This window comes from Marmota marmota, unplaced genomic scaffold (genome assembly GCF_001458135.2).
Source record: "Marmota marmota marmota unplaced genomic scaffold, marMar, whole genome shotgun sequence".
Classification (NCBI taxonomy): domain Eukaryota; kingdom Metazoa; phylum Chordata; class Mammalia; order Rodentia; family Sciuridae; genus Marmota; species Marmota marmota.
Genome location: NW_026000016.1, coordinates 39,835,222 through 39,858,119, shown reverse-complemented (window position 1 = coordinate 39,858,119; position 22,898 = coordinate 39,835,222). Strand labels below are relative to the sequence as shown.

At 43.7% G+C, this 22,898-nt stretch overlaps 1 protein-coding gene and 1 long non-coding RNA gene across 10 annotated transcripts in view; one reads left to right on the top strand and one right to left on the bottom strand.

Annotated features, from left to right (window-relative positions):
• Positions 1–22,898, top strand: part of Srgap2 (SLIT-ROBO Rho GTPase activating protein 2) — a 242,435-nt gene that overhangs the window by 161,174 nt on the left and 58,363 nt on the right. For 7 of the 9 annotated variants that reach the window (XM_048809527.1, XM_015483746.2, XM_048809526.1 and 4 more), the window contains 5 exons: positions 2,375–2,437; positions 10,099–10,314; positions 10,936–11,064; positions 18,781–19,005; positions 22,724–22,825. In XM_048809527.1, coding sequence (XP_048665484.1) covers positions 2,375–2,437; positions 10,099–10,314; positions 10,936–11,064; positions 18,781–19,005; positions 22,724–22,825 — 735 coding nt within the window. The remainder of the gene's footprint in view (positions 1–2,374; positions 2,438–10,098; positions 10,315–10,935; positions 11,065–18,780; positions 19,006–22,723; positions 22,826–22,898) is intronic. The other 2 variants (XM_015483747.2, XM_015483750.2) reach the window with 1 other exon arrangement.
• On the bottom strand, positions 4,650–22,829 carry LOC125618513. The gene is made up of 3 exons (XR_007349846.1): positions 22,684–22,829; positions 14,630–14,634; positions 4,650–4,661 (listed from the first exon to the last, which is right to left on the bottom strand). It is a non-coding gene; the product is annotated as an uncharacterized LOC125618513 (long non-coding RNA).

The following is a 22,898-nucleotide window of genomic DNA, read 5'->3' as shown; positions in this document are numbered from 1 at the left end:
GTGGAGGCCGTCCTGGAGGCAGCAGGGCAGGGTGGTGGGAAGTGATACTCGTGGTCACTTCCTGACCCTGTTGCTGACTCCGAGGCTGGTGGTGAGTCATTTCTCCTTACTTCACCTCCTTGGGCCTTAGCTGCTTCAGTGGAGCTCAGCTCTCCTCAAGATGGGTGAGGCTGGGGTGTGAGTGTGCTCAGGAAAGGCATTCCCTCCTGTGGCTTCCTCCAGTGGTTGAGGTCACTGGATGACAGACACTAGGAATGATAAATTCAAGACCAGAAAAGTGCCCCTGAAGCCCTCTGTTTTGCAGAGCAACTGAGTCCCTGAGGAGAACTTGCCCATTATCTGCTACACTATGGTGTGAAGACAGCCAACCCATTATACACTAAAGGGGTCGTGTTTGAATGGAATATGGATGCAAGGAGCTAGGCAAAAAATCATGTGGAATCCTAGTGGCAGAGGCCTTTCATTTTATGGAAGAGAAAACTAGAGATGCAAAGAGATTAACCAGGGTGCCTAAGGTTATAGCAGGTGGTAGAAGAGCTGGGAATAGAAGGAGACTCTTATGATTGCCAATTTAGGTTTCCTTCCACTCCATTCTCTAATCCACACCATTCTCTACTACTGGCTATAAAAATTCAGGACCACCTATGATGGAAGGCACACCTATGTTATATTCCATAATGAATACCTTACTAGAAAAAAAATGGGCAGAGAATTCCTTATTGGAAAAAAAAAAATGGCAAACCATAACAGAAAAAATGAAATGTCTGATAAACATGTTTTTAAAAATGTTCAGGCTCACTAGAATCAAAGAACTGCAGATTGCAAGAGATACCACATCACAGTTCCCTAAATTGGCAAAGATTTTTGGTTGTCAAGACCAAAAAAAAAAAAGTGAACTAAGCATTCTTACATGCCTCTGACAGTATTTTTAATTGGTACAGTATTTCTCAAAGGCAATTTAAGGCTACAAATGAGTACTCTCTGACCCACTGTTATTTCTAGTAGAAAATAATGAAAAAAGTGTGCATAGATGATTATATATAAAGCAATTTAATACAGCATTTTCTATCACAAAACTTTGGAAGCAAATACCTAAGAAGAGGAGCTATCTCAGCCTAATGTATTATAATATTATAGAAGAATGATGGAGAAATGTTCACAATATACAGTTAAGCAAATAAATTCCCAAACAGTGTTTATAATGCAGTCCCAACTTTGTAAAAATAATAATGAAAGGGAAAATTAGAAAAATATTTTACCACTGTCTAGAGTGATGATTTTTTTAGTGGTAGGAATTCAGGGTTACTTTGTTTTCTCTTTTGATGGTTTTTCCACTTTCCTTGTTATAATAAATATATTACTTTTGTAATCAGAAAAGGTATTTTTAAGACAAAGATGTATGCATCTTGGGAAAAAAAGCAAGATTTATAATGATTTTGTTTTTGAATAAAAGGGCACATCCCTTCTTGCCTGGGCATTTAGCTATGCCAAGACAGTATTATAACTTCTGTTAGAAAGATGCTGGTATCTGAATTTTTATAGTAAAGAATTAGAGGGGCCTGGCAGAAGATACAACAAGGGCTTTCCTTATCAATTCCGCCATGAGGCCAATCGGTTTTATCCCCTGCTCCCTTGGGCTTGGCATATAACATTCTGTTCAGAAGCCATGACTCTTTCCTTCCTGCTTCCTCATTCTTCTCTATTTCTCCTGTTCTATGTGGTTAGATGCCAGCCCTGGGTGGCAGCAACACAGAATCTGAGAGCTACCACTGCTCAGGATTAACCAGTTGAAGACCCCTTAACAGATATTATCAGAATCAGGTACCGTTAGCTCAGGTTGCAAGCAGTCATTTGAAGAACCACTTCCTTGAGAGTTTGTAGTAGAAATAAAGCCAGTGAGAAGTACAATTCCTTCCTGCTTGAACTTATTTAGTTAGGGACTTTGAAGTCCTTGAATGTTGATATGCTTTTTCCTCTCTCATCCTATTATGCATCTTTCCTTTGTAATCCTTTGGCATGTTTGCCTACAAGTATCTGAGAAGGCATGCTCCACCTAACAACTGTTGCTAGGTAGGATGTGGCTTTCAGGCCTGCTCTTTGGGGACCAATTGAAAAATCAAAGGCTATAACCCATTTTCCCTCTACACGATTGCTTTTGCTGGGCTACAGAAAGGGCACATTTCATTTTATTAAAACTCTTTGAGTAATCTGACCATAATTGGGTCTGAACCGAGTGGTTATCTGATTTGCTGGGTTAAATAATGGGCCTTAATTGAGTCTGTGTTATTTGTAGAGCCAGTGCTGCTCTTGCCTTTGTTGCCCCCTCCTCCCTCCTTCTGTTTCCCAATTAACCTTCATTCCTCTTTCCTTGCAGAGTAAAGAAGTCGGCCAGCAGCTCCAAGATGATTTGATGAAGGTCCTGAACGAGCTCTATTCGGTAAATCAGATGGGTTGCTGGGCTCTTTAACAAGCAGAGGGAAGCAGCATTTGGCAGCTGGCAGCCATAGTCATGTCAGCAGCCCTGAACTGAGCTGAGGTTGAGGACAGTGCATGCTCTCTATTGGGGGTGACCCCACCCATTTCTTTGTTCACACTCTTGATTTTCAAAACGAACAAGCTCCAAAAAAACTTCCTCAGAATAATATCCTTCCTCCACTGTGCAAGTTCACCCTGGCTTCATTTGAGGCATCACCTCAAAACACCAGTCAACGGCTAGGTCACCAACCCAGCTGACACCATTAGCAGCAGCAACCAGGGACCCCAATTTTAATGGCAAGGAACACAGCCTGTATTGCACCATTAACATTTGCCTCTTGGAAAGCACTTATCGTCCAAGTTTTATGTCAGATCTTGGATTGATCTTGATTTGAGATTAGAGCAAATGCGTAGAGGGAAGTGTAGACTCCTAAATGTCCCAATATAAGGGTCGGGTTCAGACAGGCAGAGCCCACCGTGAAGATGCAGGCTGTGGGCTTGGAGGAGAGAGCCCAATCTGTTCTGAGAAACCTGGCACTTCAGTGGATGATGGGTGCTTCTTCATGCTCTGAGATGTGATTGTGGTCTTGTTCTCCCCCAGCCACGTTTTGTTAGTTATAATAAACATACACACACGTACATCAAGGAAACTCTTGCTCCCATAAATGGAATACTTCAATTGTGCAGCACCTGACAGGGATCCCTTCTCCAGCTCTGTTATATCAGCCCTGTGTGTCATTTTCCAGGGTTGTCCCATCCTATTTGGAGGTGAAATTGGTTTTCTGTGTTCATTTGTTTATTCCCTCCCTCTCCCTCCTTCCTTCCTTCCTTCCTTCCTTCCTTCCTTCCTTCCTTCCTTCCTTCCTTCCTTCCTTCCTTCCTCCCTTCCTCCCTTCTTGCTTCTTTTCCTCCTTTTCTCTCTCTCTCTCTCCCTTCCTTCCTATCTTTCTTTAATTCACAGGAAAGCAGGCAGCAGTGACATACGTAACAGGCATCTGGGGTCAGAGAATTCCATGTTCTTGGTCCAGAGCCCAGGCGTGTCCGTTTTGTCATGGCAACTGCTAAGCAAGTAAATAGTGTAGTGTGGTCATCTGACCCGTCTGCAGCGGAGCTCGGTTCATTGTGAATTTCTACTCTGTGACTCTTCTGCTATGAAGACAACCAAGTAGAGAGCAGGGTACCCTTTGGTTCAGCTCCCGGGTTTTCATTTTTCTCAAATGCAGTTGATGTCTTTTAAAAATAGAAGCACACGGATGGGAACCATTTTCAGATTGGAAGAGTTTCCTGAATTTGGTCTTTTCAATGCTTCTGCTCTTTATTTTTAGAGCATCTTCTAGGCACCAACAAGAGCTATTATTCCTTTCTTCTGGCAGAGAATTCACTAAGATGGAAGATGACACATGTCATACAGGAATTCTTATATTTTCCCATAAGCATCTTTGACCTTTGCTATTTGCAGCTCTTTCTAGGGGCGAGTTAGTTGGATACCAGAAAACCCCAGACCCACTTAAATCTAGTGTTCTCCTTTGGCCGATGGACTCAAGACAGCAAAGGATGAATAGTGTCTGACCATCTGTTAGCTTTTATCCAGAGTCCTAGATCTCTTCATAAGCTATGACTTAAAAAGTAAGTGAAAGGGTACAGGCAATGCCAGAGTAAAGAAGAAAATCCTGAAACTTGCTGCTCTGGTCTGAGGACCAAGTTTGTACCTCTAACTACAATCCTCAGGCCACCCCATATAGGCCAGTAAGCAGTCTATGCAGAGCATAGAATATTCCCACTTATATTCAAACTGAGAATTGGCTAAGTATGGTGTCTCCTGTTGTGAGGTGCCTTGGTACACAGTCTTATAATCTGTCTAAGATCTATGTAAAAATTTGATATATTCCTCAAAGACATGATGGGAAGAGAAGAAAAGAGTAGAGGACACCAGGAAGTTCCATAGAAAGCAGAACAGTATGATGCAATGATTCCCATGCAGGGTAATCCCCCACCACCACCACCAAAAGGACTTTTGGCAGTGTCTGCAGCATTTTTAGTTGTCAGAACTGGACAACTAAAATCTAGAGGCCAAGAGTGCTGCTAGTATCCTACAATGTCCAGGATTTTCCGTCACGACAAAGAATTATCTCCCCCAAAATGTCAGTAGTACTAAGTTTGAGACATCTGTGTCTGGTGACTAGAGTCTCCTGAATTAGGCAACACAGACTGTTGACTGCTAGCTATATGAACGTGGGATACCCTAATGTCTATGACCCTGATGTCAGGTATCTCCATATCCTAGGGGATGGGCTCATTGGGGGAGTTATAATTTCAGAAATATCAGACTACAGTTAAGGATCAAATTAATTCACAGAGTCTGTCTGTAGACTATTAAAGGGTTCAAAGAATAGAACTAAGAATTGTTTCTTCTACAGGGGTGACATTAGCTTTTGACTGGTTTGAATAAAGGCACATGGGATTGGGATGTGGAACCCTTCAACCTAGGACTGAAGTGTTTCCTGGGACATGAGACTTTCAGTGCTGAAACTGGGAAAGTCCTGAGTAAAACAGGATGATTTGTCACTGTGGGTGAGATAGTGGTCTCATCAAGAAGGAAGCCGGTACTACTGTATATTGGCTTAGGGAAGCTGCTAGCTGTGGACACTCTCAGAGGAGTTAGGAAGAGAATAAGAAAGAATTCTTGTAAGGAACTTTCCCTCTGTTTGCTCTGTAGGAAAGTAAGAGTCAGTCTCTCTCTGTCTGTCTGTCTGTCTGTCTGTCTGTCTCTCTCTCTCTCTCTCTCTCTCTCAACCCTGTAGGCAATAGAAGTTATTTGTGGGCACTAAAAAAAAGGGAATCAAGGATGTAAGAGATCTGCCATATTTACCAGTGTCCTTCTTACTTCACACTTGCCCCTTATGTCCATGAATAATTCTTTTTGGGAACCAATTACCCACGGGTTGGTAATTTAAGTACTTTTGAACCTGATGAACCAAGGGGCCGAACCCAGGTGTTTCCAAATAAAGATGCCTTTGGATGAGAGGCCCAGAATCGCACCGTAAGTGGCCAGCTGCCCCTCTGCACCTTCCTCTTTTCTGCCTGAAGGGCTTTGATTTCCCTGACTTGGCATTCTGTGCCAGGGCCACTTCCACAGCTGTTATTCAGAGAGCAATCTTCTGCACGTGTTTCTCCCCCATCATGAACTGGCTAGCTTGGAAACCAGGGATAAGTAGTTTTCATTCTCTGACTGATGCTCTAGGAATGCCTTTGAAGTCAGAGCACACTGCTTCCTAAAGAACTCTGGGATTGTCTGCCTCAGTTGCACCCAGAGACTATCTGGAAAAGTCCAGAAAGCCCCTACAGGAAGGATGTGCAGATGCAGAAGGATATGTAGAGGCACAGAAGCCACATGGATTGGCTGAATATGAAGAGTCAAGGAAACCCTGGACTTGAAAGAGAAGAGGCGATTCGGACACTCCCGAGCTGTTGTCACCTAGAGGTTTTGTGCTACAGTATATGTCCCCTTGACTTGTGTAGCAGCTGTTTGCTGCAAGCTACTTCAGCCTGGTGTTCAGCACCTGTTCCCCTGAAGCAGTGGCAGCTAATAGTCCTGCAACTCTGCTTATCTGTTTGATCCTGGCACTGGACAGTGGGAATACAAAGAGGTGTCCCTAAACTCAAGACATTTAGTTTTGATAGGGGGAGACAGAAAAATAAGACAGCAAGTAAAAAATGAGGTAAGAACTCTTACAGTCTGCATGAGAGAAGAGCATGAATTAGGCTCCTTGGAAAGGCATTTGAGTTGAATCTTAATTGCTAAGAACTCTTAGTCTTCTCTATATGTTCCCATTTTTTTTTCCTTTTATTCCCATCCAGGGGAAACAATCCCATCCATTGTTCATGATGAAATATCTTTATATTTCTTATTCATCTCTTGAGGCTATTGCTAATAGATTATTTTCCAAGTATTATTCTGTCTGTATACTATTTCTTCTAAATTGCTTGTTCAGTTCTGGATATTTAAATATTTTCCTTAAATGTCTGGTAATCCTTAGCTGGCTGATCATATTTTAAAGTAAGGCACTGAAAAGTCCTGTGTTGACCATGGCCTTCACTGTAGGGGCCATGTCTTTGGGGAAGCCCCAGCATCAGTATTTTTTTTTTAATCTTTTATCTTGGATAGATTACTGAGAGATGGTTCTTTTGATCTCCCACTTATGTCTGGGGACTGAATTGAAAGAGGTCTGGGCCATCTCAACATTCAGTACAGAAGTTGCCATTGATCCTCCTGGTTTAAGTTCAGTTTAAGTTTAAGATACTCTGCCACCCAATGCTCCTAACCTCAGATGAGCCTGGTATTCCCCAGTTTGTGGCCACTTTCTAAGAAAATAAGCCTCAGCCACCCATTGTGATTAGGGAGGGGATTTGGGATCTGACTTTCTCAGGCTTTCAGTAATTTCTTGTTTTTAGATCCACCTTCATCCCACTGCCACCTATTTCTCTTGAGACTTCTGTGATATGTCTGGTTGCTTCTTGGCTCTCCCTAGTATTGATTTAGGATTCAGTAGGTCAGTTACTACTTGCTTATCTGTTTGTCAGAGTCTGATTCTTTCTTTTTGTTTGCCTCAATTTACACCTAAAAAATTATAGCCAGGCATGGTAGTGCATTCCTGTAATCCCAGCAACTCTGGAGGCTAAGACTGAAAGATTGCAAATTGGAGGCCAGCTCTGCAATTTAGCAAGACTCCGTCACAAAACAACAAATAAAAAGGACTGTGCAGTAACTCTGTGATAGAGCAACCCTGAATTCAATCCCTAGTACCAAAAAAAAAAGTAATAATGAAAACTCTTTTCTGTCCTTTTAGTGTAACTTATGGAGGTAACAGAGCTAAATGCATGAATTTTGTATTTAGTTTTTCAAAGTAAAGTGAGTGTTCTTTGAAGAAGTGAGAATTTAGAATTCTGAGTTTCTCCTCTAGTTTATTTGCTCACTATATATGTTTCTCTAAGTCCTACCTTGATTTTCCTGTTTCCCCAGTTGTTTACTATTACTTATTTAAGCTTCAGCCTCTGGATGCTTCAGTTTTCCCTTTAGAGGGCACTAGTAACATTTCTTCCACATTTTCCACAGAGTAGATGATTCATTGTCATTAAGTCATTTGGGCAACCATTTGATGGTAAAGCTACCATGTGTTCATGACATATTTTCCTTAGAAAGTTTTAGTTTCTTAGAGTAGATAATATTTTACTCTTTCTTTGGTGGGGAGGGGTATTGGGGATTAGACCAGGGATACTCTGCCACCCAATGCTTTGTTTTGAGATAGGATCTCCCTAAGTTGCCAAGACTGACCTTGATCTTGTAATTCTCTTGCCTCATGGGTATTTGGGTTTCCAGTCATATGCCACCGTGCCTAGCTTTTAAAATCTTTTAATGAGAGAGTTCTTTAAGTACTTTTGGGTTCGGAAGGAACAATATAAATTATTGATTTTTATTACTTCATCTGTTTGTTGTTGACACTATTCTTTGAGCTCCTTTGTCTCTTATGTTCATTCATAATATTTCCTCTTTCATCATAAAATGGGAAATCACATTCTTAAAAATCATTCACTTTCACAACTTATTTACTTGAGCATTTGAATGCCTTTGTCAGAATCAGGTGGAAAAAAAAAAACAGAGAAAGGAGCTCCCATCCACCCGTCTCCAGCCAGGAGAACAGATGGCCTCTTTCCCACTTCTTAGTCAACCTGCAAAACTGGGGATCTGTTTGAATTACTTAGAAAAGCTTTTTAATACCCTTAGTTGTTAATATTGCTTCTCCTATATAGAGAATATGCAAAGTATAAGCAGAGTGGATCTTATGGGAAATGGTGTCAGGTTTAGAATAAGCTGATTTAAAGCATTCTGCATCCAAAATGAGACAGAGTTTAGATTCTAATGTACTTTGATTTTGTCAATACCTCAGTATTCTTTATTCCTTCCTCCCCCTCCCACTGATCCTAAGGGATTAGAATACTCACAGAGCCCCTCTAGCCCAGGTTTTCTCAACCTTGGCACCACTGACATTTTGAACCAAATAATTTTTTATTATAGGGGGTACCCTGTGTATAGGATGTGCAGCAGCATTCCCATTAGCAATCCCCAAGGTGTCACAAGCAAAAATATTTCCAGACATTGCTAAATGTCCCCTGGGTGAGATACTGCTCTAACTCAAGTTCCTAAATGAAACCAATTTTGCTTTTCATGTCTCCCTTGAATTTACTTAACCTTTCCTCCCAACTAATTCAGCTCCAGTCCTATGCAGTGATTTAGTGGTAAAGAATGTGGCCTTTGAAGTTTGATAGACCTAAATTTGAATTCTGACTGCCACTTACTAGTCGTGTGACTTTGAGTGCCATAGTTAATCTCTTTAGCCCCATTTCCTCCTCTTTAGGAGTGGAAATAATAACATGTCTTTCACAGAGATGTTGTGAGGATTCACTGTGTTGGCGTACAGAGAACCCCTGACACACAACATGCACTAAGTGGTAGAGATTATTATAAATATTAATACTGTACCCTTGCTGTCCCTTGCGAGTGGTCAGCCATGTGCACACGTATGCATGCTCACACACACACACACACACACACACACACACACAGCTCCTACACTATTTCTCCCTTACAAAGAAATTTCATAGCATCAAAACTTCAGTACTCTCGAACTTCAGATGGCTAGGTTTGTGGTAAAGCATTTGTAATTCCCTGATGGAAGGTAGCAATATCCTTGAAAGCTCCAGCAGAGCAAGGCATCATGTGGCTGGAAGTAGTAATTTGGGGAGGACTGGAAACAAGGTCAAGTTCCAGGCTTCCTGGTCTCATTGCTAAGAAATGGAATTGAATTCCTAGACAGTGCTTTGGTGGAAAATTTGAAAATGGTGTCCCTCTTTTTCTATTACTTCTTGTAGTAATTCTAGTTATACTTAATAGGGATTTTATTCCTTCCCTGACTCTTACCTGAATCATGCAAGTATCTCATGGTTGTTGTCTAGATTGTAGAATTGCTGCACAGATGAAATGAGCAAATGTGTGTGTGACATTTGCACAAAGCCAGGAATATGGTATGTGCTCAGAATGTAAGAACTGCCATGGCTGTTGCTCTAGTGCTGTGAGGTAGTGTATAATACGGTTGAAGCAGGATGGTTAGGAGAGCTATGGAGGCTTTTCCTCTACCCTGTTTTATAGCTGAAAGGTACAAATAGTATAGACTACTCCACAGGCCATGCAGCCCTCTTTGGGGCACTGAGAGAGGTGGTGTTTCCTGTCTAGTGGGTAATTGTGAGGTGAGCAAGCCATAGGAAATCCCTGGGCCTGTATAAGACTAATGATTACAAATGGTAATAAATAGAATTGAATAATACATGAAGAACAGACCCGAAGTCATTTCAATAAAAAGACACCTTGGGTTAGTTCTGCTTCCCTGTGCTTTGGAACTGCCTTTATTATATAATGTTTGCTGAACCAAACCCTTCTGGATTTTTCCCTTGGGGGGATGAGGATGTTTCTTCCTGGGGAAGAGGACTGGCTGAGTCTTTTAGTCTGTAAAGCAGAGAGTTGACCCCATTGGCTTGACCTCTGGGGTGGGGGTGGGGGATGTCTTGCAGGTCATGAAGACATATCACATGTACAATGCCGACAGCATCAGTGCTCAGAGCAAACTAAAGGAGGCCGAGAAGCAAGAGGAGAAGCAAATTGGTAAATCTGTGAAGCAGGAGGACCGGCAGACCCCACGCTCCCCTGACTCCACCGCCAATGTCCGCATTGAAGAGAAACATGTCCGGAGGAGCTCAGTGAAGAAGATTGAGAAGATGAAAGAGAAGGTATGTATGCTGTAACAGCTGTACAGGCAGGGAAGAATGTTCTGGAAGGCAGGACTGATAAAAATTTTCCAGTAGGGAAAGAAGAACAGAACACAGAAACTCTGGGTTCCTTTACCAAAAGAGTCCTTTCTCTGCCCTGGCAGGAATCCTAGGTATTGAAGGATGCATGTCAACTCCAAGTTTTCAACCTCCAGAATATAGACAAGAAACAGTAGTCACCCTTCTCTGCTCATTTTCTAAATTGAGCAAAGTATCTTGCTGCCTCAGGAAGTGGGGGGAGATTGAGGACCTTGGGTTCACCTTTAGGCGTCAGGTGTTCAGAGGCTGGGGTAAGTGACACCTCTTCCAGGTTGGCAGTGCAAGGATGGAGAATGATATTTGAAGATAGACTCAAAGTGGGGCACGCATTTAAAGTAGGGAGCCTCATTAACCTTTGCTGAGTTGATCTACATTATGCCCTTGAATCTCATTAAGCAGAATTAGAACCCAATTTAAAGCAGATGCGCATAGGGAGTAGCAGCACAGTTGTGGTTCTTGAATGTACTGTACTTTCATCTCCCAGAGAACAGTCTCCCCTTTAAAAAAAAAAAAAGTAAAATTTAACTTCTGTTTCCTTTTCAGCGCCAAGCCAAGTACACCGAGAATAAATTGAAGGCCATTAAAGCCCGGAATGAATACTTACTGGCTTTGGAGGCAACCAATGCATCTGTCTTCAAGTACTACATCCACGACCTGTCTGATCTTATTGATGTAAGTGCTTAAAGCTGGGGGGGCCTATGGGCTCCTCTACCCTGGCTTCAGAATCCTTGTCACACATTCCCCAATTCTATTGTTCGGGCATCTGGGGCATTTTGAGACAGTTACAAAAAGATGATAGCCATGAGATTGGAGATTAGGAGATTGCCAGGTTCCAAGTTCTGGGTGACGCATTTTGTTTGTTTCATTCACTTCTCACTACAGTCCCTGGAGGAAGACATTATTATCTCTAGTTTTATTGATTAACATTCAGAGAGTTTAGATGACTTACCCAGAGCTACTAAGTGACAGAAGTAACCTGGTGTTAGATGTCAGGTGTTCAGAGGCTGGGGTAAGTGACACCTCCTCCAGGTTGGCAGTGCAAGGAGGAAAATGATATTTGAAGATAGACTCAAAGTGGGGCACGCGTTTAAAGTAGGGAGCCTCGTAATCCCAGAAGTTCCGGAGGCTGAGGCAGGAAGATCACAAGTCCAAGGCCAGCCTCAGCAACTTCGTGAGATCCTAAGCAACTTGGTGAGAGCCTGTCTCAAAATAAAAATGGCTCAGGATGTAGCACAGTAGTAAAACACCCCCTGGGTTCAATCCCAAGTACCAAAAAAAAAAAAAAAGTGACAGAGGCAAAATTTGCACCTAAATCTTACTAAATCAAGATCCATGACCACAGCACTCTTTGGGCTGCTAGGAAATACTCAGCAACTTGTATGTCTGGTATTATCTCCTTTGATTATCACAACACCGTATGGATAAGTAATGCTGTCTCCAGTTTGTAGTTGAGGAAACTAGTGGTCCAGAGGGTTAAGAGACTTACCTACCCAAGGTTACAGATTTGCAGTGTACGACAAATTATGTTCCTATCAGGAAGTTATCCAGATGCCACTGACATCAGGACCATTCTTTTTGAGATGTGGCACACAGACAATCTAGAGAAGCAGGTTAGTAGGCACATGTGTTTTGCATGAAGTAGGCATCTCCTTTTATCTTTGGCCTTATGGGTCAGTCTTGATCTTGATCCTCCTATTGTTTTCCTCAGACCTTATAGTTGAGTCTTGTAGTCTCTACCCTTCATCTGGCCCAATTCCAGAGCCGGTCCTAGATAAAGCTACATTGGCGTACTTTTCTTACCTCTCCCTGTGGTCATCAAAGTGAAGCAATTGAAAGCAACTAGAAGCAACTGATGGAGCATCAGCCTCCCAGTCTCTAGGGCTTCAGGTGTATCCCTGTATCCTGTTTGAGGCCTGGCATTTGCTTTGGGCTCTCAGCAACAACAACTGGGTCTTGCAAGCCTCTGGCCAGACTGCAAATGCTTGCTGCCTCAGTTTCTCCACAAGCAAACCTGTCATACTGTGCAACATCATATGGGGGTCTGATCTAAGACTCACTGGTCTCTATAAATAGCTGGTTCATCTTGACCTGTCGCTGAACTGTTCTGGAACTCTTCTGTGGTTTCCCACTGCTCCACCCCGCAGCAAACTAAAGAGCTGGACTAGACCATTGGTACTTAAATCTGGCCCACATCAGAGTTGCTTGGGGAACTTTTCCAAAATACAGATTCCTATTTCCCTTTGACCAGGGAGTTTTGATTTGGTAGATTTGGGGCTGTTAATGCCCTGTATGTCATTGCTTCCCTTGGGTAAGTGGAGCCTTGGTCTCTATTCAGGCACCTCTTTGTTCTCTCTGCTTGTTGATGCTAATCTGAACACTGTCTTTCAAAAGAGGTCAGAGCCCTAAACAAGATCCTCTTCTCCTCAGGGCAGCAACTCCTCACTATTGGGAAGAGGCCTGTTCTTGGCCTGAGAAAGAGAATCTGTTCTTTCTTATGCTCAATTCCCGCCATTTATCTTGCATTTGGTTAAAATATTTTTTAAGAAGAAAAGATTGTGCAGGCTGTCACACCTCTAATGCTGGTTTGCTATCTTCCCTTTCTGTTGCCCCTGGGGTCACTGTCCTACACTTTCACCAAAATTTTGACCTTAGGGGAAGACAAGGGCTACTTCTCTATCAGTCACAACCTTCTTCATCAGACATGAGCAGGTGTTTTAAAATCAGTGTAAAAAGCAAGCTATTTGGGGCCTTACTTTCATCACTTTTTTTTAAGGCCTGTTAAGAACCTAACTTTACAGGATATGGTGTGAACTGCCATTAAAAAAGAGGACAGCCAGCTTCCCCAGTACTCAGCAGGGCATGGGTCTAGGGAACTGTGAGCAAGTCTAGGGTGACAGCATTCCAGGCCACAGGGTAGTACATTTGTTCTTTTTTCTTTGCTGTTGTATTTTGGTATCTGGTTTGTTTATTGTTTGAGGTTTGTTTTTTGTAGGGTGAGGACAAGTTAGTTACTCTTTTTAGGAAAAGCTGATAAGGTTACTCTACTCCATAAATGTTCAGTAAATATGTGAGTGAGGCTATGTGCCCAGCACCAGGGGTATAAATGGAATATAATAGTTTTGCCTGAGAGGTATTTATAGACTCTAGGTGTTTTACACCTTGGGTCACAATCCGTTAAGGGTGCCATGAATTCACTTTCATGTGTCTGACCTGTTTTTTGAAATGAATAGACTAGACTAGAGTCAGGAAAAAAATGTCAGGGTGCCTCACACTGTGAGGCTACGTTTTATTTTGTGAAATTTTTATGTTAGGTGTGTATATGCATGCTTGTGTGCCCCTGGGTGTTCTGTATATATGTGGGTGATAATGTAAAATATATTTCTTCTTGTGAATTGAGGGTCAAAAGTTTGAGAGCCACTGTACTAAGATCCAGGAGGGCAGGGACTAAGACTTACTTTACCTTCATAGCCCCTAGTGCTTAATATGTAGCTAAACATGGGTATGTTCACTGAAGAAAGAATAGAATAGAAAAAAGAGGAAGAAGATGATCCGCTAAGCCAAGATTTGCTTCACTTTTTGTGCCTTTAATACTCATTTAGTGTGTCATTTGCATATGATGACTGAATTTGTTAGTTTCAAGAGTTCTGACAAATTTGTACATTCTTATAATCTACATCTCTATCAAGATCTAGACTAAATAGCTGATGAAAGATATACTCCTGTCACCTCAGAAAGTTCCTCTTGTCTCTTCCCAGTTTCACCCTATGGCAACCACTATTGTAACTTCATTCATTACAAGTTAGTGTTGCCTGTTGTAGAATTTCACAAAGATGGGCATATACAGTATATAATTTTTTGTATATGGCTTCTTTTGCCCAGCTTTTTTTGAGCTCCATCCATGTTGTTTGTATGTATTTGTTTTTCTTGCTGACCTATAATGAAAAGGGCCAAATGTGTGCTTTGGCAACAAACCAACAGAGCAGGAGTGAGCAAGGAACCTGGGTATGTTGGCATCTTGATCTTGACAGTATCCAGAACTTGCTTGAAGACATGGGATGATTCTTATTGCAGTCCATTGCCATCTGTGTTATGTATACCATTCTGCCTTCTTTCTAGGAGTTTGAAGCTTGTATTTAAGGCAAAGAGAAGTGAAAAGAAGTTATTTTAGTCAATGCCATTACACTAACACGAGGACTAGCCTCCAACTTCTTTTTATAGTATAGTGTAAGATTTAAACTCAGACTAGAGGAGTCCATGTGAGACACACACCAGGAAAACCTTGACTTCAGGCCCAAAAGACATTCTGAGCTCACTTGATAGCATCTAAGAACTGGAGGCACCTTGGAATGTCATTTACTTCCCCTATACTGGTTCTCTGGTTCTCTCAGTCAGCCTAGGAGCAGATGGGTGAATGAAGAACACAGCATTGTCCTCAAACTTAGCCTGAATATTGTGAGGGCCAGGCAACTGGACAGAGGGTCCATGACACATGTACACCCAAGTTGGACATGAAGGAACTTGGCTTTCCCAGTAGGAAATTTTATTAAGAGCAGTGACTGTTTTTCTCTGTATGAACTTTTTATTTACTAGGTCCTTTCCAGGGTCTTTGAGATTATCAGCTGGTAAAGGATTAGTAAGCTATTGACTCCAGTTATCATACATCTGGGTGGGCTGTCATTAAATTCTTTATAAATTTTATTTCCCCTGAGAGGGTTTTCATCAAACATTTATATAACCCAGAAATAGCCAGGGGAGCCCAGTGTGGCCACAGAATTCATCAGAAGCCATGGAAAACATGCTTTGTCCCCAGTGTGAACAAAATAACTTGCTGCCTCTGTGCACTGGGATTCTCCTGGGAGTACAATGAGATATTCAAACCTCATTTACCTAACCTTGACCAGATATTGATTCTTTGCTAAAGGCTCAGTTTCTAGCTGTTGCCCCTGAAGACATATAGAGAGCCAAAGCTCTGAAAACCTATTCTAAATAGCCCAGGTTAGCTGGAGGTGCGGAGGAGCCAGAGGGCACATTTGTGAGTCAGGCTCCCACTCATTTGCACAGAGAACCTACCGGATGGTCATATAAATAGAGTCAGTGCTGCAGCCCAGGAGGCTGCTGCTTCCCTCAGACCCTGTACAGTAAGCAACAAAAGGCCACACCCACCCACTTAACTTGGGCCAGTATTCAGACTATTTCCCAAGAAGCCAGAAATTGTTCTTGTGGTATCAATCAGATTGATAACTAAACTTTATCAAAAGCCTACTGTGAGCAAGGCCTACTGTGTGGGAGGGTAATAAACAAGGGTAAGATACCAGCCAAGTCTTCAAGAAACATACAATACCAGCCAAGTCTTCAAGAAACATACAATGTATTTGGGGTGGTCGGAAATGGCAAGACACAGAATAAGGGCAAGTATTCTGTATCATGTGAGGGCTCATCAGCAGAGTTCCAAGTAGATATCCGGGCAGTGTTGGCCAGGGATGCAGGGCTGGTTGGTTTCCCAGAGGCTGGGAATTTGATTCAGATCTTGAAGAGTGGGTACAATTCTAGCAGGTGAGAAGAGTGGGAAACACCTCTGGAAGAGAAAAGGCTAGGAGCTGCAGGGCAGGGGTCAGTGGATTTAGGGATACGATGATTGGTGTTATATGCAGTACCAGATATATGTAAATGTATTGCCTGTTATCAGCTGGACTTATCCTCATTCAAGGCTCAGAGGGATTAAGTAGTTTGTTTATGGTCACACAGCTGGTTGGAGGCCTATGCTTCTCCAACACTATCTTAAACAGAGAGTATGTCATTGGATTAGACCAGAAGAGCTGAAGGAGAAAAGTGAGGGGAATAATGTCAGGTGGGCAGACTGCAGACACATTATAATTTGTTCTGCCTGTTTGACCTTGCTTAAATTATTTAACCTGTCAATCTCAGCTTCCTCATCTGGAAAACTAAGAAAATACCGACCTCATGGGGGGTAATTGTGAAGATTTGGATGTAGAATGTAGTAAACATCCTTAGTGAAGAGAAGAATTTCTTTACATTTCTAAACTAAGGAAGGTGGATTTTTACTTTAGAAAAAAATAAATAGTTCTTTAACAGGGGCATAATAAAAGTCACATTTTAGGACAGTGAAGCAGACAGCACTGGTGTAAGATAAAGGTATTTTTAGGACAGAGACAGTGAGAATAGAGAGGAAAGGGGAGTTTCTAAAAATACATAAAGGTTTCTGAAGGGCACCCTGCCTCCCCCTAATTTTCCTTCCAACCCCCGCCCTACGCTGTGGGCAGTTACCTGTCACTAGACTTACCAGCATCAGGGGCTAGCGAGAGCTCCTCAGGAAGGGTTTAAGGTTCAAGGGCAGCCTGGCTAGTTCAGCAGCATCTCCCAGAGGAGGAAGAGCCCCCTGCACGTGCAGCCTCCCAATCAGCCGCTTTTGTCTAGCTTTCATTTGCTTCTCCCTCCCATCCGAACTTAATGTCTTTCCATCCTCTGGCTCTAGTTAAGCTGTGACTGCCATTATTCTGCTGAAGCCAGGCACCTGCCAGAGCCTGTTGGCACTGAACCCAGAGCCCAGCCCAACGGGTGCTCCATTGCTGAGCATCTTGTCAGATGCCTGGAAGGAGGAGGCATGTCATGTGCTTTTTCTTCCCCAGTAGTGGCTGTTCCCAATGTGATCATGATGAGGGGGAAAGGCTGGGGGGAGAGTTAATTTGAAGCTTGCTTATGCGATGAAATGACAGTCACACAGATGGCCTTCTCTATCCATGGATTCTTCTCTGACGTTTCTTCTCAGGTCTGGGCCTCAAAGCTGCTTAAGCAATAGAGAGGATAAAGGCTAGCCAAAGAATTTGGATCTCTGGGTCCTTTTGGAGGGGTGGGGAATATTATCACAGAGTTTCAGAATGCTGTTGCTGAAAAGGGCCTTGGGGATTGCCTTTAATCCAAGGTTTTCAGACTTTTTCTCTAACAGAAGAATTCTTTCTTCAAACCAGACCTTATATAGGATCTCAAAAATATATTAAGTAGAAAAATGAACAACCACATGAGCCACCATGGATTGTACTTCCCCTTTTCACAGGCAGCCTGAGCAAGCTGGCATAGAACTTGAGAGCTCTGGTCTACAGTTTCAAAACCACTGGCTTTGTCAAATCAGTTCATTTTCTATCAAGGAAACAGGTTCAGGGTTTCTAAGGTTGCTTGACTCTGCTTCAGTGTTGGGTGTTTTATACAGTTGCCTCTTTCATACTATTTCCTCTTGTACATTTTTGGTGTAGCAAATCAGAATCCATTGTGTGATATGAATATCCCCAGTAACACCTACGTTTGGAACTATTTAGTTTAGTTTTGTTTTGTTTTTGATACCTGGGATTGAAATCAGGGACACTTAACCACTGAGCCACATCCCCAGCCCTTTTTTGTATTTTATTTAGAGACAGAGTCTCACTGAGCTGCTTAGCACCTTGCTTTTGCTGAGGCTGGCTTTGAACTCGTGATTCAGGAGAATCCCAGCCTCCTGAGCTGCTGAGATTACAAGCCTGTACCACAGCTCCCAGCAACTGTTTAGTAGTATTATAAATGCTATTTCTGTAGGGCAGGAGCTTCAGCATAGAAAATTTACTGTGCAGTTCAGGATTGTCCTAGAACACTGGAAGCCGGTGGGTTGACAGAGTCAGCCTCCCATTCTCTTCTCCCACCTGGAGCTGAGGTTGTGTAAATTAGCTGCTATTGCAGCACTCTGGACTTTTGACCCCTGACTGCTAAAATGGCCTGATGTGCTTGGTATGTAGTGATTCAACCACAGTTATCCTCAGGGAGTGGCAGGTTATATTGTTATTATTGAATTTTGTCATAATGCAACCTCAGACAAACCTAGAAACAGAATTCTTTAACTCTTTTTTTGATACCAGGCTGGGTCACTTAACCACTGAGCCACATCCCCAGCCCTTTTTTATATTTTATTTGGAGACAGGGTCTTGCTGAGTTGCTTAGGGCCTCACTAAGTTACTGAGGCTGACCTTGAACTTGTGATCCTCCTGCCCCAGTCTCCAGAGCTACTGGGATTATAAGCATGCACCTCTGCACCCAGCAGAATTCTTTGACTCTTAAACCTTTTCATGTTTATGGAATAGCACTGAATTAAATCATTTTATTTGGTCCTTATGGGTCCTCTTCCATCTAGCCACCTCACAGTCCTGTAAGTGTGTTTAACCATTGATCTGGAGTCAAGAACTGAGAATTCTGTCTCATGCAGATCTTGGAATTCTGAATGTCAGCCTTCTTCACTCTGCACAGCTAGGTACATTGATGTGGTCAGATCTGCCCTATGGACCAGCTGTCCTTTCTGTCAGGCCTTGTAGCTGTCGTGGTGTGCTCACGTGCCTTCTCCTTCCACAGCAGTGTTGTGACCTAGGCTACCATGCTAGCCTGAACCGGGCCCTGCGCACCTTCCTCTCTGCTGAATTAAATCTCGAACAGTCGAAGCATGAGGGTCTGGATGCCATCGAGAATGCAGTAGAAAACCTGGATGCCACCAGTGATAAGCAGCGCCTCATGGAGATGTACAACAATGTCTTCTGCCCCCCTATGAAGTTTGAGTTCCAGCCCCACATGGGGGACATGGTGAGGCCCTCTTCCTATTCTCACACATCTGCAGGGACTTGAATATATTGGGGTGGCTTCACTACACAGAGGCCATGTTATTCTAGGGGGAGAGAGCTTCCTGCATGGGGGTGAGGCACATTCAACTCATACAGCAAACAGCCACCGAGTGCCTGCAGCATTCTAGGCAGGCTGTTGGAGCCCTCAGGAAGCTTTTGTCTGGTGAGAGAGTTAGCTGAGGTTGGGAGAGAGAAATATGCACAGAGAGGGACATCCAAAGGGGACAGCTACTAGGCATAGTGGTATGTGTCCATAAAGCCACTTGGGAGGCTGAAGCAGGGCTTCCAAGAGTCCAGCCTGGTCAACATGATGGCACCCTGTCATTAAAAAAAAAAAAAAAAAAAATCACAAAGAATTATCTGGTACATTCTAAAAACTACTGAGAGTTTGTAGGTAAAAGGAAAGTGGGGGAAAGGGGCCCTCCAAGTGTGGTGGGTCTGGAAGAAGTGAGAGCTGAGGTAGGGCCAGGCCCTAGAGGTTTCTGTGGGGGAAGGAGGGCAGGCTTAGTATAGGAATGAAGTGATCTTGTCATTTGTCAGAGTTCTGAAGGATCTATTCTTCTGGGTTCTAAAGATTGTGATGAAGGGTGTAGTTTTCCTTGGGTATTGAACAAAACAGCATGGGTGTTTCCAGAAAGGACAGTAGCTAAGAGGTGATCCTGAAAGCCTGAAGCTGGTTGCCAAGGCAGGGGAGCATGAATTGGGGGACTTGTTGGAGATTCTTGACCTCCATTGACTAGAACAAGAAGGGTATAAAGTGAGAGGAAAGAGAAGTTCTTGGTTTTAATTGCTCTGAATCTTTGGTTCTCCTTTTGGTGTTTGTGCATCTAAATCAGAGTAAACCTCCTTCCTGAAGTTGGGAGTCACCATTTCAACTACAAATCAGAAGGAGGGTGTATAGGCTTCCGTGACAGAAAGGGTCAGGATGGACCTTCAGGCATGGTTGGATTTAAGAGCAGGAACTTTACACAGCTCAATTTTTTTTATTTTTTTGTCTGCTTACTTCCATTCTCAGGATCTTACCTGGTGGCAAGGTGACTGTATTCCCAGCTTCATCTCCCTATAGGTTAGAATCCAAAGGATGAGGATCTGCCTCCCTCCTCAAAATCCCCACAGAGGTCTTGCTGTGTCCACTGGCTTTGATTGGGTGATGTGTTTATCCCTGAGCCAGTCACTGTGGCTGGGTATCAGTTGACTTCCTGGCTTATGCCTGGGTCACATGCTTCATCCAAAGAACTTGGCTTGAGTTGTAGAGTAGGAGGTTCTCCTTAAGGACAGTCAGACCAAAGTTATCAAAAGAAGGAGGCGCAGATGCTAGGGGACCAAAAAACAGCAATGTGCTCTTGCCAGGTGTAGTGCTTCCTTTAGGATTAGCATCCAGACTCTTTAGAAAGCCCTTCTCCAGAATGAAAACTGTAGCTGTGTAACCAAAAGATTTGCTGTCATCAATAGGCCACTATAGAGAGTGGGACATTTCTGTCCTAAAGACAAAAGTGTGGAAAGGATTTCTTTCCTCTCCTTCTTGGGAAAAACCAAACCACTTACAGAGTGTTTCCATTGCTGTGGCTTAGGAGATGTCAGCGTCTGAACAGATGGGGAATGAGACACCGCATGTGCAGTTAGAGTTGGGGGAAGGGTGTCACCAACCCCCCAGAAGCCCCATTCCTCACCTGCCCTGGCTCCTGGTCAAATTTGCCTTCTAAGCCCCTTCCCCAGCTGCCTCTGAGATTCCTTCCCAAGCTTCAGTTTTACTTGGGGACCAGCTGAGCAGAGGGATGCATTTCCTGGTGTTGACTGTGTTGTCTTCTGAGCCAAACAGCTTGTCTCCATAAAGAGGGAATCCAGATGCTGGGTACTCAGGCTCCCTCCTCACCCTGTCAGAGCCACATTTCCATTCTCCAGAGCACAGCTGGAATGAATTACCTTGCACCCTGGTAGGAGATTCCTGCCAAAGCATGCATCAGCAGCTCTGCTGCGTCTTAAAGGAACAGACTTGGAGGTGGATTTTCCTCCATGACGTCTCCCTGCCAGGTCTGGGTTACTTTAAAAATCAATACCTCATCCTTCTGCCTGGGTGCTCTTTTTATGTCATATAGCTAGCTGATCAATAGCTAAGCCAGGCAGGGGTCAAGGCCAGACCTAGAGCTTACAAGGTTCTACATTCTAGCCTAGCCTTCCTAAAATGTAAAATAAAAAGAGTTGAGAGAGAAAGTCGTTCTTGGTCCCTGAGGCTAGTCTGTCCTCATCAGTGTGGGTTGTCTGTAGACAGTGGAGGCAGCATGAGGAGCTGCCTGGAAGTCCTTGAACTAGGGCCAGAGTTCGGGTGGCATTTTGACCAGAAGCCCTGAAATTGACCAAGGCCCCACACTGACTGGTGTTATGGGGCCCTCAACACATGAATGGATGCCAAGCATTCTCAGATGCACTAGGCGGCAATGCCTGTCTCTACTTTTGGTGCCCCCAGAGGCTTGTGGGGCTCTGAATGCCTGACTGGTGACATCAGGCAGCCAGAGAGTTTCACTCTTGGCACTAACTCTTTCTGGCCACCAAGCTCTCTCCATTGTGTCTACTTATCCAAGAGCCAGAATGAAGTCAGCTCTCTTCAGATCTGAGAACTGGCTTGGGTCAGCCTGTCAGCCCAGAGAAGAGGTCAAAGCAGTTGAGAGCTTAAAAGCCAATGGATGAAAAGGTCAAGTCCCAGCCCCCTCCATTTGAAGGGAGGTTTTGTCTTTCAAGCAAGAGAACTGTCTGTGAGCATATGAATGTGCCCACTCGATGCTGAGGAAGGAGCCAGTTTTATCTAGATGGCTCTCTTCAGACAAGAACTAAAGGACACATGGTAGCAAGATGACAGGAGCTGCCTGCACATGGGTCCTGCCTTCTGCTCTTCTTCAGTCATCTTAGGGACTGTGGGTGACATCATGCCACAGTCACACCCCCATCAAGAAGGACCATAGATTGGCAGCCCCTTCACATAGGAGAAAGCTTCCTTGGGGGGAAGGGCAAGTTGCAGAAGATCCTCTCCCACACAGATCTAGTAAAGACCTGGGGTAAAATGATAGCTCTTTGGAAAATGTCACACTCCACCAGATTCCATGCCCTCTGGGGCCCCTAGCACAGCTTACGAACGTGTTCCCTGCTTTGCGTACTCTCTCATTGAGTCAGCCATGGAGTCGTGCATGGCCTGGATTTATAAACACATGCTGGCTGCCAAGAGCAGCAAGTTAGCCTCCTGACCCACTTCTCTCCTGCTCTCACTCTGGTGTATGAAGCGGGAGGAGGGAAGGGCTGGAGAGGTGGCCACTTGGACCTCCAGCAGGAAATCCTCACTGTGCCAAAGCATTGTATTTCTGGAGCTGAGGCTGCCCAAGGTACTCTTTTCCAGCTTCCTCAGCCTTCCACAGATGTGGACCCTGTGTAGACCTGCTTCAGCCAAGCACCAGCCTGTGGAGGGATGCCAAGGGGAGAAACCTGGTCTTTCCAAACTGATCCCTCTCCCCATTCCTTTCATGTGCTCTTTGGTCCTAGAAGAGATCCCCATACATTGACTTTAGATTTTATTTCCAATAGAAACTGCAAGCCTTACACCTTGAATTAGTTTTATTAGGAGTAATGAGAACTCTGGAACCACCAAAAGAACTGTGTCCTCTTCCTGACCTGGTGTGATTTTCTTCTGGCAGGCCTCCCAGCTCTGTGCCCAGCAGCCTGTTCAGAGTGAGCTGGTGCAGAGATGCCAACAGCTACAGTCCCGCTTATCCACTCTGAAGATTGAGAATGAAGAGGTAAGTTCCCCACGTAGGAGGCTCAGAGCCCCCTCTGAGGTTCTCTGTTGAATTTCTTGCTGCTGCCCAACTG